The 18,863-nt window shown below is 46.3% G+C and overlaps 1 protein-coding gene across 4 annotated transcripts; it reads left to right on the top strand.

The window, feature by feature from the left end:
* The first annotated feature begins 13 nt into the window (after positions 1 to 13).
* Positions 14 to 17,202, top strand: DDB2 (damage specific DNA binding protein 2). 4 transcript variants are annotated; one of them, XM_082761549.1, is made up of 13 exons: positions 14 to 295; positions 923 to 1,082; positions 2,184 to 2,318; positions 3,984 to 4,167; positions 6,295 to 6,425; positions 6,925 to 7,116; positions 9,719 to 9,885; positions 11,027 to 11,126; positions 12,513 to 12,690; positions 13,770 to 13,915; positions 14,185 to 14,349; positions 14,664 to 14,709; positions 15,380 to 17,202. In XM_082761549.1, exons 4-13 carry the CDS (start codon positions 3,996 to 3,998, stop codon positions 15,628 to 15,630), a joined length of 1,548 nt encoding a protein of 515 aa, XP_082617675.1. In that variant the 5' UTR covers positions 14 to 295; positions 923 to 1,082; positions 2,184 to 2,318; positions 3,984 to 3,995; the 3' UTR covers positions 15,631 to 17,202. The 4 variants fall into 4 exon arrangements, with proteins under 4 accessions (XP_082617675.1, XP_082617676.1, XP_082617674.1 ...); XM_082761550.1 differs by lacking the exon at positions 2,184 to 2,318; XM_082761548.1 differs by lacking the exons at positions 14 to 295; positions 923 to 1,082; positions 2,184 to 2,318 and adding an exon at positions 3,014 to 3,312.
* Positions 17,203 to 18,863: the final 1,661 nt, after the last annotated feature.

Genomic DNA, 18,863 nt, shown 5'->3' with positions numbered 1-18,863 from the left:
TGGTGGCCTTTTGGCTCGCTCCCTCAGAGCTGACTCAGTCCGTTTGCCCTCTCCTCTGGAAACCTTTTTCCTGAATAACCCAGACCTCGTCTTTTCAGAGTCTCTTGGTCGAAGCCAGCTTTTTCGAAGTACCAGGAGGTTTGTGTGCCAGAGTTTCCATTTCTAGCGCCAGGCCTCGGGTGTGGTTTGCCATGACGCTGGGACAGAGCGTGTAGAGGAGTGCCTGGAGGCCTCGCTGGCCCCTCTCCTCTCGACTGCTTCCAAGAGACCTGGGACCCAACTCCAAGGACCAACTGTGAGTTTGCTGTGATGTTTATGCAATCAGTGGAGAGAGGAAAGTTTGAGAGCCTTACAGGAGGGAGAGAGGAAAGAACATGCCGTAAATCTGTGCTCCCGCTTCTCTGGAGCAGCCCAGGGATGTTTTCTCTCTTGACAACTGCCCCAAGTTTTATAGGAGGTAGAAAAGTACCTCTACAGAGGACCTTCAGAGACTATGAATTCCTATTAGAAAAGAGATCTTAGAAACCATTCCACTTATTTTGCCCTGGGGCCAATCCTCAGTTCACTTTCCCCTGGGTAGATTCCCGTGATATGTCACTGTATGTGGTACAACAATGAGTGTACTTTCAAAAAGCGACTCAAGACATTTATCTTACCCTAGAAGTTAATTATCACTGAGCATTAACTTTTTATCTTACTAAAATAATATTTTTTTATTTTAAAAATAAGACACCACCACCACCCCTGAAAAAAAATGAACAAAACCAATGCCAATTCTTTGGCGTAGAGATTCTCTAAATTAACTATATGAGATTTTAATGCCATTATCAAATGTACGTACATTAGTGAGGTAGGGGAAAGCAAAAACACGTAATTCATTAATATTCTTTATCCACTGTTTGCCTTATTTTATGTTATGCAGATTTTGATACCGATACTCCATGCATTGAGCATCTGAGATGCCTTCCATTTCGGATCTGGCTGTCCCCAGTGCTGACTAAGTGGCGAGGCTACTACGTAACATGGCTGTCTCACTCCTTTCCTCTAAGACTGGAATTGCTTAGGGAAAATTGAGTGCTCAGGTAAACAAGATCATTAGAATAGCAATACTTCTGCTCTTTTTCCTGATGCAGGGCAGCCTAGTAAAGGTCATGGGGTAGAAGGAGGATAGATAGCATATTTACTCTTATCTCCAGAGGATTGAAAAGTTTTTCCTACCTTTTAGCAGAAGATAAGTCTTGCTTGCATCTGCAGGCAAAACTCAAGTTGCTGTAATGGTACTCTTTACATCAGTAGTCAGACTAAAGTAGCCAAAAACATTCATGCTTTGGAAAAAGATCCTGGCAACAAGGAGGCAAAATACCAACTAGTATTACAAATACCATGAAGTTGACGGTCTTAGTCAGAATATAGCTTTACCAGACCCAGCAACAAGACAGCTTTATTCTCTAATAGAGAACTGTGAGCTATAACTAAGGTGGAACCTCAACAAGAGTGTATATCAGACAGAAGGCATTGTAAAAAAATAATAATAAAAAAGCCTAATATCCTGCTCATGCATATTTATACTCCTTTGACTTTGCTGCATGCATTAGTTTGAAGAGTGTGAGCCTGTAAATGCAGAATAGTATTTTCAAATTACTCTTTCTCTGGCCTGTGGTGTACCACGTCTGCTTAGTACTGGCATACCAGTACTAATTGGCGGCACCCCATGCCAGTGGCCTTTCTGCTGTGCATGATTTGTGAACTGCTATTCTTGTCCTTAGTGAATAACGATTACAAAAATAATCTGGTGACTCTTGAGAGAGAAAGCAAATGTGGTGTTAGTAATTGATAGAAAATGCTAACCATGACAGCGCAATGAGGAAACCCGTAGGTTACTGTGCATGCCCTCTGTGCAGGGAAGCAAACACTGGAGGATGAAAGGAATGGGGACAGGAAGTACACAACATTGCTGGGGGTAACTTAGATGACACCATTGGAGTCTACTTTGGGATTAATACGTAGATCACTAAAAGCAATACAGGTCTTTCAATCTGCTTGAAGAGAGTTGGTATTGGGGCATTTGTCTTCAGTTACAGACTTAGAAATTTACACCTTTTACTGTATGTGAAAAACAGGGGATGTTAAGATTTTTGTCCTTTAATTGGTGATTTGTTGGCGATTCCTGATGACCTCCACAGGTTCTGCCTCTGATGATGATGACATGTGCAGACCTGTAAACAAACTCGTTGATCATTGTCAAGACAAGGAGGCTATTTTTCTATAGCAGTTTCCCTTCCCAGAAATCAAGCCTTCAAGGCTTCTGAGGAAAGCAGGTAAATACTACTTTCAGTTACTGCTATTGCTATTTTTTTGTTAATGGGTACAATTCTCAGAAGGATGCTGTGTGTTACAAAAGTGCTTGGTAAGACCATGGTCAGGCTGGCATACATGTTCAAAACGGTCTGACATGTTGTCTGTCAACATGTCAAAACTGACATCTGTCAGCGGTTATGATTTATTTTCCAGGTCATTCTGATACTTGGTTTTACGATGCTAAAACTAATATAACATTTTTGCAGTGCAGCAGAAAGGTCTGGAGTCTGGCTCTTTGTAGCTTCTCCTAGTAGTTTTTCAGTTCATTTTCTACTATGTGAGAAAATGTATAGGTAACTTGAACAGAACCCCCTGTCCCCTCAAAAAAGCAGCACCCCTACAACTGCAGGAGTGGTTACAGAGATATTTTAGGACTACACACCAGCTGTGTGGATGACAGGATGTCATTACTCAGAATATTGATGGGGACCTGAGGCACAGGCTGCCTGCTGCTCTGGAGGCAAGGCAGGCAGCAGCCTCCCTCCTGGATGGAGAGGGAGGGAGGGAGGCGTGTGTGCCTCCAGCTGGGGATTGTTTTTCTTTTTCCCCAGCTGTAAGGCACAGGTTTTTCTGTTGAGCTCCACCACAGCTCGACACCAGGTGCGCCTGGCAGTGCAAGTCGCGTTTTTAAATAGCCTCTCTTTTTTTCGCTCGCTGTTCGGTTGATCTATTTTGGGCCCTCTCCACGCAGCTTTAATCAACCCATTCGGTGCCGCAGTAATTAATTATTCCCCTAGGAGCCCCGAAAGAGCTGAGCTGAACCCCTGGAGGCCGCCTCAGAGGCGGTCCCCCCGCGCTTGGGGCCGTGAGATGGCGGCGGCGGGGCCCTGCCGAGGCCGCCTCAGGGCTCGGCGCCGCTCCCGGGGCCGGCAGCCGCGGCCCCCCCGCTCCTCCCCGCCCCGGTTATGAAAGCTCCGGGGAGGGGCCGGGGCAGCGGAGGCCGGCGGAGCGCAGGTGAGAGCGGGGAGGCTCGGTGGGGGCTCGGGGAGGGACCCGGCCCTCAGCGGGCTCTTCCCCGAGGAGCCCCCGGGGTGCGGCGCCCGGCAGCCGGGAGGAGGAGGCGGGGAGCCGGGGCAGGCAGCAGGCGTGTGGTGCTGGCCCCCACGGTCTAAAGCGTGTTTGGAGCTTAGCGAGGGAGCCCAGCCCAAATATTAGGTGGTGGCCGTGAAGTAGGAAGAGTAGGAAGTGTCTTCTGAACGGGCTCGGTGGGACAGCAGTCAGCCTTGGCTGTCTTCGCAACAGCTCAGACCCTGTCCTTAGCCCAGTCTGAAGAGCTCAGTGTGAGCTGCTGCAGGAACAGTTAGGGTATTATGTGGTTTCACAGATGTGCTTTATGCAGATCTGTGGGTTTTAAGCTTAAAATTTCGGTAGAAGCACATCTGTCAAAACATACCCCAGTGCTGTAGGATACACTCATTTTCATATGGGAACAAAGAAGAGTTTATTGAACCTGTTCCCCTCTCCAGCAGAGCACAACAAAAAGCTACTGTCATGCTGATGAAAGAGGCTACGGGTATAAGCACTACTTCCAGGCCACTGGGATAAATTTCACTACAGTTTTCCTCTCTGTCGTCTGGTTAAAAGTCTGTGACAGTCTTACCTTCCGTGCTTTTATTTGCTTCTAGTGGTCAGACAGAATGGCTCCAGTAAATCAGCCAAAGGACAAGAAGCATGAGAGGGCGCATGAGTATTGGTCAGAAGAAGCAAAATCGTCTGGGAAAAGGAAACTGGACTACAAGGAACTAGAGAACGAACCACTAGCGAAGAAATTGTTTCTGAGAAAAACATCCAAACCCCTAGAGAAAATTGGTAATGCTTCTTTACTGTTTCTCCCAACCAGATTTACCCTAAATCACAGATATCGACTAGCTGAAGAAGGAGAATGCCAAGAGTCACATTCAGATGACTCTATTACATATTCAAGTGATACACAGACATGTATCGGGGTAGTGCAGCCTCCAATTATCTGTCTAGTGAGAGTGTGTCTGCATGTCTGTCCTTCGTATTTGAGACTCCATACCCCTTGGTAGAAGCCTGTCCACTGATAATGCCAATACAGCACACTGGAGAGTTCTGTGGAATTCCTGAATTACCAGATCTCTGCTTTATTGTAGGACAGACAGCCTTGGTAACAAATCATTTTTTCTTCCATGCAATTCTTAATGCAGTTTCTTAGCTGTAAGGTTGGTGTTCTACAGCATGCAGTCTAAACTGACATTGCCACCTGATCTGTGCGTATTCTAACTTTTCCTAAAGCAAGCAGGAGTTACAAAATACGGAGCAGTTGTTAGTGTGGACAGTGGTCATGGAAGCAAAATACTCTTGTTGGAAAGGAGTTCTGTACGTAGTTGTGGATAGTTAAAGCATCTTCTGTAGCTGACTTAGCTGTGTGGTTTTCATTGTAACTTCATGGCCTGATTTTCAGATTTGATGAGCACCTGTAGTTCCCCGAAGTTTCAGAGGGAGTTGGATATGGTTAGTACTTTGAGGAAAAAGAGACCAATCGTATTTTTCCCGAAGACTTTTCTTAAAAAGATCAAGACCTTTGCATTTGAGATTTTCTGTTCTTTATACACACTTTGTGAGAAAAACATCCAACCCCCCAGAGAAAATCGTAATGCTTCTTTGCTGTTTTATATATTGATTTTAATATGTTTTGGAAAAAATTTTTTTTTCTTCTGAATTATGTAGTACAGGTCCAGTTTCTTGCAGTTGAAATCTGTTTTTAAGCGTTTACTACAGCAGATTCTAAAAAGGCCTGAAGTTTTTACTTAGTAAATTTTCATTTGCAACCACACTGAATCTGAAAAAATATGCCCCCTTCTGTCACTTCTGAAGAAGGAACTGTGGATGCTAATTCTTCTGTGGAGGGAAAAAAAAAAGGAATTAAAATATAAATCCTTTTGTGCCCACTTCAACAGGTGTGGCAAGTGTTAGCACTATGTTGGCATGTGAATAAAGAAGTTTAGTCTCTCACCCCTGCATTTCTAGGTTCCAGGCTTGCCTTAAAGGAAGATTTTGTTTAGGTTCTAATCACACAGAATGATCCTTATGTTTTTGGTCTTCTGTTTTTTCATTAGTATCCTTAAATGAACGTAGCATTTTTGTTTCTTAACAAAGGCATCTTTCTCACTTGACATCTAGATCTACTGAGGTGTTACAGTCTATTGCCATGGGGATGATTAGCTCATAGACATGGGACTGCGCACAGATCTTGTTTTTATCTAAAGGTCCCTGAAGATAAAACTTGGAACATGAACAAAATGTAGAAGCATGCTGTGCTCTCAGCAAAAATCACCCTGAACAGAAAGGTTTTCAGGCGATGAGGCGTCAGCAAGTCTATTATCAAAAACAAACCTCACAGTTTGCAGGCAGACTGTACGGGCTACAGCACAAGCAGATAGAATATTCTCATTTACAAGCAGGCATTTCAGGAACTGTGTGGGACCTCCCATTGCCACACTTGGGGAAATTTCAGGTGGAATATTTCTGCTCTTCACACGTCTGACCTTCTTTCCCCTGCACACAGGGGCTCACCCCCTCCCACTGCATGTTGCCAAGTTGCTGGGGCTTTGGATGGCCTCAGTATATTCTGGGTACGAACCATTCAAGCTGTATACTGTCCAAGAGATGCGCCACCTGAGACTTTGCTTTAGTCCTCCTTCTCGTGCTGTCTTTTTGCTAAATCTTTGGCTAGGAGAAGGAAGTTTGAACATGAGGAAGCATACACAAAGTTTGGCAGCCTATGAGAAGCACTGGACTCCACAGTTGCAAAGGCTGCATGCTCCTTAGACATGTAAGAGTCATTTAGTCTTTTCACTTGTGTCTGAAGCTTTTCATGGATTTAGCAGCAAATGCAGATGTCTTCCCATGTTTGGTGAATGAGCATGGCCGGCGTTGGCTCCCAGTAACTTTTATTCTTTTCCTCTCTGTCAGGTCGGAGTGGAGGTGGGTCTGTGACGAGAAACACCAGAGCCCTTTTCCATCAGCTGGAGCGGCGGTGCAGCATTGTTCATTATGTCTACCAGAACAAGCTGGGAGGCTCCATCCGGGCGCAGCTCAGGCAGGTGAGGAGTTCCTCCTTCATGACCTGTTGGATGTCCTAACTCTTTTTTTTTTTTTTTTTTTTTATGCTGTATTGTTAAGCTGCAAGCAATTTGGATGGAGGCCTATGACACTGTAGCTGTAGGTGAAGTGTAACATTCTGGATGCACAGCAATGACATAGTCATCAAGGTCTTGGTTCTGACAGGGAGATGTTATCCTCCCTCATTAATATTAGTTATCCTGCCTTCTTAGCTCAGCCCAAGAGGCTTAGCTCCCTGTACGTCATTTAAAGCATGGTATCTCTCAGTTCTCTGTTGCTTTCCGGGTGCTGTGGTTGATGTGGATTTGTGTGGTCCAGATAGTTTCCCTTGGGGACAGCACGTACTCCTTGCGGAGAGGAGCTTAGCCTTTGTTGTGAATGTTCTACAGCTGGTGGTGATTAGAAATTGTTAGTGCTCCTCATTCAGAGATACTCAGGGATCCCTGCAGAAGTCATAATTATCTTTTATCTTTGTAACAGTGTCTACAGCTGCCCTTTCTGCGTTCTCTGACCTCATACCGCCTCTTTCGAACAGCAAGTCCCTTTGACAGGAGAGTGACATGCCTGGAGTGGCATCCAACACACCCAAGTACCGTAGCCGTTGGTTCCAAAGGTGGAGACATCATTCTGTGGGACTACGAAGTACTTACTAAAACCTGCTTTATAAAAGGGGTAAGTCTCTGGGTGTGTGGGGTGGGTAGGAGGGGAAAACTGGAGGACCACCAAATATCTGCGGGTCAGAAGTGAGATCTGTTGTGAGAAACACGTGAAGGCCTTGGGCTGCAGAGTAGCCAGGCATGGGTCAGGACTGAGATGCAGCAGCTGTCATTCCTAAATTCCAGATTGTTCTAGGGAACAATCCTATTGCACTAGGGAGAACAGAGGCTTGTTGAGTAAATTCATAATGAAACTGTACTTGATGTGCGTTCAGTGCGGGGGGGAAAAACAATCAGCAACTGGCAAAACAATTATTTTAAAGGGATGCCAGAAGCAAATAGGCAGAGAGGGTCTGTCTGGTTTAGGTCTTGATCTTTCTCTGCTCACCTTTTATTCTGTGTCATATGAAGAAGCAACTTGGAGTGGAGAGAAACAAAGTCCCTACATCTGAAGTAAAAAACTAAGCTAGAATGAGTGGTTTGTACAGCTAGCATGCCCCCATAGCATATTCAGCCATTGGCAGTCCTACAGGGACTCTAAAAGACTCTTCTGTCCCTTCCTAAATTAACATAGGTGTGCACTGGAAGGAATTCCATCCTCCAAAAATTCCAGGGCTGTATTTCTTTTTTTGTTACTAGTGTGATGTCAGCCAAGGAGCACGTTGCTGGGGGACTGGCGGAGTTGCAGCTCTATTCTCTGGGAGGGCAGCTGCCTAGACAACTGTCATGTGGGAAGGCATGGTTGTCTTTGTCTCCTGGAGGGCTGTGGTGTGTTTGACTGTTGCTGTTAAGAACGTAGCAGAGAATGCAGACTTAGAGCACACACTTTCCTTCTTCCCCATCACTCAGTGGATTTTTTCTTTTGTTCATCCCCTTCCTTGTAGATGGGAGCTGGAGGGGCCATCACAGGAATGAAGTTTAACCCTTTTAACCCTAGCCAGCTGTACACTTCGTCAGTTGCCGGCACTACCACCCTGCAGGATTTTAATGGCAATACTTTCCGGGTCTTCACCATCTCCGAGGACTGGGAGTAAGAAATACAGCAATGTTTTGGGCCTCTGCGTCCTGCTGGCAGGAGCACTACACAGAGAGAGAGAGATGCTGGTCTCTAATATATGGGAGCTGGGCTTCTTCTCCACGTAGACCTCCTTTACCCTCTAAATTTCAAGAGTTCCCTCCCTTCTGAGGAGGCTCGCTCTCCCTTTTTATTTTTCTCTGAAATGGGGTGGTGGGTAGAAGAGAGCTCTCCCTCATTAAGGGGAAGGACCCAGATGCTTGCTTACTACCTGTTACACGTGGGAGTGTGGGGTGGATTTCCTCAGCTCTGTGCTCTGTAGCTCTGCCCTGGGGACCTGCTGACCTCTTGGCCTGCTAGCAGTGCTGCTCGCTGCCAGGTGGCTTTTGCAGAGCCATCTGCGGTCCCCTCAGTCCTTCTCCACAAACACCACTGGCTTTAAGTGGTACACGTCATAAGGATCACACCAGTTCGTCCCACCTAACTTTTAGTGCTTCTTGTATAAAATACCAAAATTAAGACTCAGATTCTTCAGAGGAATGAGGGGATGAATCTCTAGAGGCAATTCTATGTGCCTGTGTTTAGAATCCCCCTCTCACACTATTCTGTGGACTCATGAGGAAGCCTGACCTCTTCAGTTAGTTACTTCAGTGCTAGGTAAGTGAGAGAAACGGCGTTAGCCTCCTCTTTGCTTTTCTCCACCTGATTCTTTCTGGTAGCAGCTTTCATGGTTGGTTTCCAAAGCGGCTGTTCCAGCTGCAGTCTTGTCTTGAGGCAGAAGGTGAGCCCTAGTGGTGCTGGGATGACTGCTCAGGTAGGCAAGGTGGGACGGGAAGATCTTGTATCCCGGTGGATCCCTGTCACAGCAATGCCTGGATTTGAAAGGACATGCAGTCTGTCTTTGCTGCTGTGAGGGCAGGCAAGCTCTATGGATGGGCTTTTTGTCTTCATTGGCCTCTTAACAGCTCATGTGTACTGTGTGACTTCATTAGATGGTTGCTCTGTGAGCAGCAGATGGAGTGCACATCAGAGTCTGGGGACTCCCAGTCTGTGTCCTTCTTTTCTGTCTTTGTGTATGTTTTCCACGTTTCCTCAGTTGAGGTTCTTGTGCCTCGTAGCTAGCAGTAGAATTACTCCTGGTACTGCGCTTGTGCTGCCTGCTGGTACCTTGAGAAGGACTAGGTATGGAATGGAAGTAGGCTGTAGTGAACTGGTGAACGAAGCCTCTGTAAGAAAAGCTTGGTGCAGGGCTGTCATGAGATTTTCTGTAGCTTCTGCATGCAGTGGTGCTGGTTTTTCTTCTGATCTCCTAAACCTGGTCTGAGCCAGGTGGTTCACTGCAGATTTGTCCTTCCCTCGGCAGCAGAGGAAGCAGTGCTGCTAATGAGGTTTGCAGCCCAAAGCTTTGGGGTTGAACCTAGAGGCTCAGAACGTATATGCTCAGGTCTGAAACAGATCAGAAAGATCTTACGTGTGTCCCCTGAAAAAAGAGCGGTGCATCGTGCCTTGGGAAACCTGCAATGTGTTCCAGGAGATGAGTTGTATTAAGATTTTTTTTCCCCCACTCTAACCTTGATGCCTTTTGGCTCTGTGTGTATTCCAGAAAGGGCCGGGAGATTCTCTTGGAGACATCAAGTTCAGTCCTTATGAGGCAGTGAAGCTTTATGTGGCATCAGGGGATGGCACCCTAAGCCTGCAGGACCTTGAGGGCAGAGCCGTGCAGGTGATCTCCCGTGCCCCGGACTGTGGCCACGAGCTCCATAACGTTTGGTGAGGAGGGAGCAGCGCAAGGATGAATCTCTGCTCCTTAATGCTGTGGTTAATGGTTAACCCTTAGCGCTGGGTTAGTGCTGTGGCTCTGCTCGTGCTCACTAACATCTGCTTCTTTGCAAGCGTGAGGAGATCCTTGGCGTGACGTGGCCCTGTGAGGAAGCTCAGAGATAGGCTCCCGGTCCCAGCTCCAGCGTGGCAGGGTGGGTGACAAGCTAGGCAGCCCCGGGGCACCTTGGTTTTTGCAGTAGCTGAGTGCGCTGCATGCACCTTCTGGTGTTATTTCTGGTGACACCATCTCCTGTCTTGCAGGTACTGACAAAGCTTTGCTGTATAAAGTGTGAGGTGAGAAGAGCAGAACATGCTTTCTGCTCTTCGTTGTGATCGGTGTTCTGGGCGCTTTGTGTGCAGCAGCTCAGGCAGCAGAGGAGAGCTCAGGCCAAAAAACATTCCTGAAGAATCAAAGTTTCAGCTTACTGAGTTTACCCTATTGCCCTCTGGAGTGCCCTCACCATGCTAATACCCACTGCCTTGAAATCAAGAATAATTTGCAATTCATTGCAAATTAAAGCTTTCCCTACAGGCTCCCAAAGGACCCCAGTTTTACTCTCACTGGCCCTACCCTCCCAGCAGAGCTGGGGTTAAGAAATAGGTCTTTATCAGCTAAATCTCCACTTAGTTTTGTTCCTTGGAGCATGAAGTTGAGACAGTTTAGAGGTGCAACTTTCCAATCCAAAGCTTTTGTCTTTTCTTTACTGCTGCTTCACTGTGTTGTGGGAAACCTTATTTTAAAGCTGTTTCTGTATGTTTGGCTATGTTGCATGGGCGTTCTGATCTTTCTCAAAGTGTGCAGGCTCCAAGGGACTTCTCAGCCTTTGTGTTCCACTGTTCCAACATGTCACACTCTGTCTAGTGAGCATTTCACAAATTATTTGGAAATTATTTCATATTCAGTCGCCAAAACAAGCACTGCTGATAAACCTTCCTGATGTTGAGGGCCACCCCATCAGATCAGGCAGGAGATGGCAATTACAATGTGTTGTGGTCTCCTTTGTCAGAAAGGGACCAGATGTGAACCAGAGCTCAGCTGCCTTCAGCTGCCTGTGGGAGGCAGCACTGATTTTTGTCTCTTTCCCTCTAGTTGCTGGTACTGCAGCGTTGATGTTTCTGCAAGCTGCCGCGCTGTGGTGACAGGAGATAATTTGGGCAACGTGGTTCTGCTCAGCACTTCTGGTGAAGAGGTTTGTATGGCTCCCTATAGCACCTCATTTACAGGAATCTGCACTGCTCATTGACTTCCCTGCACTACAGGGGCCCAGTAAAGTGGACAAGTGCCTTGCAGCTGAGATGAGCCTACACATAGTTTAGGGGCTAAGACTTCCTCAGCTTCTGCCAAGCATGCTGGTCAGCATGATAGTAACAAATCTCCAACAGGGACTGTGTGATGTGCTGCCCTTTTCTTAAAAGTATTTGTTACTGGGCAGAGTAATTATATGGTAAACTGAAGAGCCTAAATACCTTCTGCCAGCAACCTTCATCCTTCCAAAAATTTAGCGCCCTGATAGGAGTCATTTGGGAGGTACTGCTTTGATGGACACCTTTCCATGACTGTGGAGTAAGTACGGAACAGTAATTCAACAAACACTGGGATATAAATTGCACTACTGCTTCTAGACATGAGAGGGCAGGCAGAGGCAGACTCTGAAGCAGTACAGAAACCTATTAGAGAACAGGCTTGGAGTGGCCCTGCTTGCAGGAGCCTGCTGTACCACCACACTGGAATTACCATTTCTCCTGCCTGCAAAGGTAACATCTGTAAGAGTGTGCCACCCGGTGAGCTGTGGCCAGAGGCAGCTGTGTAAATTAGCGAGCAGTTACACATACATGAGTTTTGTGCATTAAAGGTTAGTTGCTTTCTTTATTTTTTTTTCTCTTGAAAGAATTTGATGGGCTCTTCTGCACTTAGGAGATACCTGTTATTATAGAGGGAGGGCCAACTGTACTCCTTTGACTAGAAAGAATCTTCTGTCATCCAGTATAAATTTATTCATAGTCAGTTTATATCAATTTGTTCTGCTGAATTAAAATATTTCTTCTTATATTTCTTTTCTGATACCTTTCTAGAAGCCAATTGTATCCCATCACCTGTCATTTTTACTAAGATAAAGAAAGCAAGCTTTTCTGATCTCCCACAAAGTAGGCCCATCCTTATTATGTTGGTGGCTCATTTCTGTACCTGTTCCAGTTTGTTTTAATCTTCCTGCAGCTGCAACACTGGCACTGCATGAAGTATTCCACATGAGGTCTTAACAGTGACATTAATGCTTCGCTCCATGAAACAGGGATTGTATTTTTCTTTCCTATAGCTGTAATAAGTTGGTGGATCAGAGATTCTCCCAGGAATAAATAGTTCCAAGGTCATTCCTCTCCTTTCTTGTTTCCAGTAGGTGTATTATAGAAGGTTTTCTGTTTCTTTTTTTTTTTTTTTTTTTTTAACTCTGTAAACGTATGACCTCTTTACTCTGCACTAGTACACTAGCAGATTCTCATTTCATTTTTTTTAAATCTAGTCCTTTTTTGTGTGTGTGTGATTTTTATTTTTTGTTTGTTTGTTTCCTCTGCTTCAGATTTGGAAGCTGAAATTGCACAAGAAGAAAGTAACTCATGTGGAGTTTAACTCTCGATGTGAGTGGCTGTTGGCCACAGCATCTGTGGATCAGACAGTCAAAATCTGGGACCTCAGAAACATCAAAGACAAAACTAATTTTCTTCATGTGCTTCCTCACGACAAACCTGTCAATGCAGGTAAGTTCATGAGATAAGAATTTAGTCACACAGATGTCTGCTGAATCTCCCATCCACGTGCTTTTCTTCTTTTCTTTTTTCCTGAGTTTTGGCTTCTACGTTGCTTTTCTTCCCAAAAAGCGTGAGTTGATCCTCTCTTTCTTCCAGTTATCTCTTTGTGTTTTTTAAGAGATGAAAACACTTTGGAGCAAGCCTTAATACAGCCAGATGCAAATTGTTCAAGTATCATGTAACTTTTAAACATAAACATTGAACATGAATTTTACCTGAGTCCTTTGGGAGGAGGTTGATTTAACTTGTTAACCTGTATTTTTTTTTCAACCTTCTGAGTAAATTGTTCAGAATTGCTGTTCATGGTGGAAGCGCACATAAATTGTGTTTTTTGACAGACTTACGCTAGGCAGCTTAGAGCTCATTTTCTGAGGTACTGCCTTACAGGTTTAACAGAGAGGATGCTCCTGCTTTCTTGCTGAAAAGCTTTCCTGCATGCCAGCTGTCTTCCTTTTGCTGGTGCTTATAAGCAAGGAAGGCAGTGGGAATGTGCAGACAGAGGCAGGGAGGTGAAATAGGGCAGCTACAGATGGCCTCAGACTTGCTGTACAAACCGTGGCACTGTGCGTTCTTAGTGTTGAAACATCAGCAGTGTCTGAGATGAGAAAACTGAATTTATTGGGATGGTCCCTTTGGCAAAAGCAGGGCGTGGGACTCAGGGCTGTTTCTTGCCTGCAGTTTTACCAGTTTCTGCAAGTCTGAACTGCAGGTGTCAGTTTCCATCTTTTCTGGTGACTTCCCATCTGAATGAACAAGTTCCTTTCTTGGCTATGTCTCTTTCTGACTCTAAAATGAGAATAATGATTCTTCCTATGTAATTCCATGCTGTAGGTTTCAGCTTACTGTAAGAGCCTTGAGTTTGCTTGAGACAGGTGAAGTCTTGTGTTGGGGCACATGGCCACGTGTACATTTTTAGTTTAAAAAAGAAACAAGTTGACATTTTCCTAGTTAGAGAAATGTGACTTTTATGTTTCTTGTCAATCACAGCATATTGATCTCTTGTTTGCCTCGTTGTCCCCCTCTCCCAGCTTACTTCAGCCCAACGGATGGTGCCAAGCTGCTGAGTACAGACCAGCGCAATGAAATCAGGGTTTACTCTTGCTCAGACTGGACCAAACCACAGCATCTGATCCCACACCCACATCGGCAGTTCCAGCACCTCACACCTATTAAGGTGAGTTAAGCCAGCATAGTCCGAGAGGAGCATCACCCTTGGTGCTAGCAGCAGGCTTTGAAAGAAATGGTCTGATTTCTGGGCAGGATACGATGGTGGGTGGATATTCACACTGCTGCAGCTCTTGCAGAGCATTCCGCTGAGGATGCTCGTGTTTCTGAGTCTATGAGTGGGATGGACAAACTGCTGCTCAAGCTGCTGGTTCCCTGGTGTGTGTCAGCATTAACTCTGCCCCTCTCTAACTCCCCGTCCCTCTGCTCTGTGACCAGGCGACGTGGCATCCTCGCTATGACCTCATTGTAGCGGGTCGCTACCCAGACCCGAAGTTCCCAGGGTACACGGTGAACGAGCTGCGGACTGTTGATATATTCGATGGGAACACTGGGGAGATGGTTTGTCAGCTCCATGACCCAAATGCGTCTGGTATCATCTCGGTGAGTTGGGCACTGCAACTAAAACTACCTCTGCGTGTTGAGCTGCAGCCAAGAGATGGGCTTTAGGGGCGAGAACAATAGGAACATCCTCTCCACTTGTGACAGACTCACGGTCTCGTGGGGTTGTGGCTGCTGGTTAAAGCTGCTGACTCGAGCAGGGCTGTTCTGTGGTCATCTGTGGGTTTCCTGTGATGCTCTTTAGGGAGCATTTTGCTTTCCAGATTGTTGCTGTTATATAAGCAGTGGTGCTCTTACGCCTCTGTTATGTAAGCAGTGATGTTCTTACAGACTCTCATTGTTTTTTCCATTTTCAGCTCAATAAATTTAACCCTATGGGAGACACACTGGCCTCTGGCATGGGTGAGTAAAGAGAACCTAGAACACTAAGCACCCAGGAAAGACTAGGCTTGTTTCTCAAGACTAAAAGCAAGTCGTGAGTGTGGTTTCCCAGATCCCATTCACTAGCAGTCCCCTATAATTTTCTACATCTGTGAAGGAAGTCAAGACCTTCTTGTCAGTCTTCCACTTTAGCCGTTACGAAATGGGCTGCTAGTCATCTCTCAAGCATTCCTGAGCACGAGATCTGCAGGGGAAGAAGCCTCCCCTGAGCCCTGCTGCCATCTGCCGGCCATATAACAGTTCCAGAACACAGGATGGGGGGAAAAAGGCCTTTTCCGGCTAGGCCTGTAGCACTTTCCCTTTATTTGACTTACCTTATTTCCCAGGCTTCACAGCCAAGATTACAAGATTTTTCTTAGGCCGTATGGGATTAAGGGAACTGATTATAGGTTTCTGTCTTATAACTGTGACAGATGAGATTAGAAATTACTTGATTACATTTTGTAATTAGAGAAAAATTTCATGGGTGTTTGGAGATTGTCTGCAATAAAATATCTTTGTATCCTATTTGCCTTGGAAATGTCTTAGAACAGACAAAACATTTTGAATTTCTGGCATTGAAGCAGCATAGCCAAAGGTATTGTCCGTCAGAAGATCTACATCAAATACAATGTTTAATTTTTCCTCTCAGGCTTTAATATTCTGATCTGGAGCCGGGAGGAGATGGTGATGAAGAAGCAAGAACATCTTCTGAAAGCCATGACAGAACAGGGGATCGGAAGCCGGAGTTTGTCCAGACGTGGAGGGCAGAGACAGGCAAACCCAGGGACAAGCAAACTGAAAGCTAAGTTACTGTCTTGGGATGTGGAAGAGATGAGAACAAAAAGCAAAGATCCTAAATCACAGGCAAGGAAGCGAAAAGGGAAGGATCTAGAAAACTGATTTAGTATTTTGATCCTTTCTGGATCAGAGAGGACAAATTCAGTGCTGGCAGTGGGCAGCATAAGTGCTGCAGGGCATTAGCCTTCTTGCTTTGTCCTTCCTCCCTGGATCTGATCTTGCTTCCCTGATTCCCTTTGCTTCCCCTTCTAGAGAGTTGTTCGTTTGTCCTCCAGGTGGAATTACCACTTATTTTCTGAGGCATCAGGGAAACTTCAGAGGTCTTCAGATCCTGCTGCAGTTACTGCTTCCAGCCTTCCACATCTGCTTGTTACCAGTAACAGATCGGTAACAGAGGTGATCACCTCGTGTAGCGCGCTGTGGAGCAGCTCATGACGGGTCCCCAGAGAGTCCTAGTCAAACTGAACTGAGGAAGCCTTTGTTAGCAACACTGACATCCTGAAAAGGTCCAATATTTGCAGGGGTGAGGTGATGGATAGCTTGGGTGACCCAGGGAACACCAGCTTTCCCCACAATGTGCGTTTGTCAGAACCTCAGGCTTCGCCTATTCTGTGCTTGCAGCTGTTTAACTAGGCTACAAAGAACACGCCAGCCCTCTTTGCCTTGTGGGATGCATGGGCAGTACAGAGCTGGGAACCTACTGATTTTGTAGTTTCTATCTCGAGAACTCCAGGCTTTTTCTTGCTACCAATTAGGTAATTTTTCTCACCCATGCCTATGCACGTCAGAATATTGGATGAATGTTTTAAGGCAGAAATGAGGGATTTCTTCCAGACACCCCTTTTCAGAGCCAAATCTTCAAACTGCTGTTAAACTGAAAAGTTTTGCATATTCTAGATTGTTAATAAAATAAAGCTGTCTGGGGCCTTGCTGCTGTTCCAGAGGTTGGTGGATGGGACAGGCTCCAGTCCTGCTCGGATTCTGTGTTCACTTTTGTAGTTTTGCAGTATTGCTATGAATAAAGTTTTGTACTAAACTGAAGTCCTTCTGTGGTACATAGAGTGGGTGCTTTGCACATTCTGCTGAGCTGCTTTTGTTTGGGAGGTTAGAAGACGTTGACCTTTCTCCTGATGAACTAAGAGAACTAGAACAGTACTAGAACTAGAGAAGTCAGTCGTAATGCTGTGTCTTCAATGGACCCTTCATAGCTGCATTATGAGCTGTGTCTATGCATGGTTGCTGCTATCAAAACTAGTTTATCTCAATTCTCTGTCTGCTCCTGGGACTGTAAATCACAGTTTCCCCTTGGGAGGGGGCGTACTGCAGTACATTCTGTTTGCCAACACTGAGCACACTGGGGTTAGCCCTGTGAACTCAGAGAACAGGAGGAGTGGAGTGCAGTGTGAATCTATTTTAATGATGAAAAGGAAATGTATTGGAACAATCACAGAAAGTCATTCACAGTCAAAAAGTCTACGGGGTGGGTACTCACCCCGTGCCACCCTGTGGTTTTACTTACGAGACCATGGAGAGGACATGAGAAAATGGGATGGAAAATCTACCGCGACCCTAGAGGCACGGGTACGTGAGTTGCAAAAGAAAACAATCAAGAAAAAGGGATTCTCTGAAAAGTTTGCTGCTCCAACTTCAAGCAGACAGTCCTTCAAACACAGAAACGAAGAAGATTCTGACCAGGATTAGGGGAGCCCTGCCTCCAGCCAGGGGGAGGAAAGGGACAATCGAGTTTATTGGACTGTGTGGATTCGATGGCCTGGCACGTCAGACGCACAGAAGTATAAGGCTTTAGTAGACACCGGTGCACAATGCACTATAATGCCATCGAGCTATAAAGGACCAGAGCCCATCTATATTTGTGGAGTGACGGGGGGATCTCAGCAGTTGACTGTATTGGAGGCTGAAGTGAGTCTGACTGGGAATGAGTGGGAAAAGCACCGCATTGTGACTGGCCCGGATGCTCCGTGTATCCTTGGCATAGACTATCTTAGAAGAGGATATTGCAAGGACCCAAAAGGGTTCCGGTGGGCTTTTGGTATAGCTGCCTTAGAGACAGAGGGCATTAAACAATTATCTACCTTGCCTGGTCTCTCAGAGGACCCCTCTGTTGTGGGGTTGCTGAGGGTCGAAGAACAGCGAGTGCCAATCGCTACCACAGCTGTGCACCGGCGGCAATATCGCACTAACAGAGACTCCCTGATCCCCATCCATAAGCTAATTCGTCAATTGGAGAGCCAAGGAGTGATCAGCAAGACTCATTCACCTTTCAATAGTCCCATATGGCCAGTGCGAAAGTCTAATGGCGAGTGGAGACTAACAGTGGACTATCGAGGCCTGAACGAAGTGACGCCACCACTGAGTGCTGCAGTGCCGGACATGCTGGAACTTCAGTACGAACTTGAATCGAAGGCAGCGAAGTGGTACGCCACAATTGATATCGCTAATGCATTTTTCTCCATCCCTCTAGCAGCAGAGTGCAGGCCACAATTTGCCTTCACTTGGAGGGGAGTCCAATATACTTGGAATCGGCTGCCCCAGGGGTGGAAACACAGCCCTACCATTTGCCATGGGCTGATCCAGTCTGCGCTGGAGCAGGGGGAAGCTCCTGAACACCTGCAGTACATCATCACAGAAACCTTTCTTCTGCATGTGCAAAATTTGCTGCCTTGAAAGACAACAGGTCTGGTCCCCTTCAGTGTACTTTCTCTTACTTCTTTCTTGTGCCTGTTCTCGCAGGCAGTGGCTTTTCCCTTATGACTGTCTTGCTATGCAGCAGACCTAGATGCTGTTTTCAGAGGCTAAAAAGGTGGGAAAGATATTGAGAAAAGCAAGCTGCTTCTGCTGATTCAGAGTTCCCATGCTGGCAGATGCCAATATGGTGTAGGGAAAAGCCCCCACGGTACTCCATGGGGAAGAAAAGGAAATGCCTGTAACCTAAGATCTGGCTTCTGCTGCCAAGAGGGGAAAGGAACTGCACCAGAAAGGGAACTTAGGGTGGGAAGTGAACAGCATCACCACGTGAAGTGCTGGTGCTTCTGGTGCCTGCTGCAGTCTCGCATGCTGCCAGAAGCTACGAGGCAGGTGGTAAACACTTGGTGTAAAGTTCCCTGCAGCAGCTGCATGGTGCGGCTCCAGGATGCTTGGCTGTGGGGTGCGAGTGGGTAGGGAAGGCCCTGAGTGCTGTCACGGCGCGGCGTTGAGCTCCGATGGCTCTTTGTGGGGCTGGCATCTCTCCTCAGCCAGGAGCACTGCAGCCTGCAGGAGAGGCACGGCCCTGGCACAGCGTGAAGGGAGCCATCAGGATGCAAGGCCTAGTGGGT

The sequence above is a fragment of the Aythya marila genome (genome assembly GCF_965140915.1).
Source record: "Aythya marila genome assembly, chromosome: 5".
NCBI classification, from domain to species: domain Eukaryota; kingdom Metazoa; phylum Chordata; class Aves; order Anseriformes; family Anatidae; genus Aythya; species Aythya marila.
The sequence above is the reverse complement of the archived record's forward strand: the minus strand, read 5'-3'. Positions and strand labels throughout refer to the sequence as shown.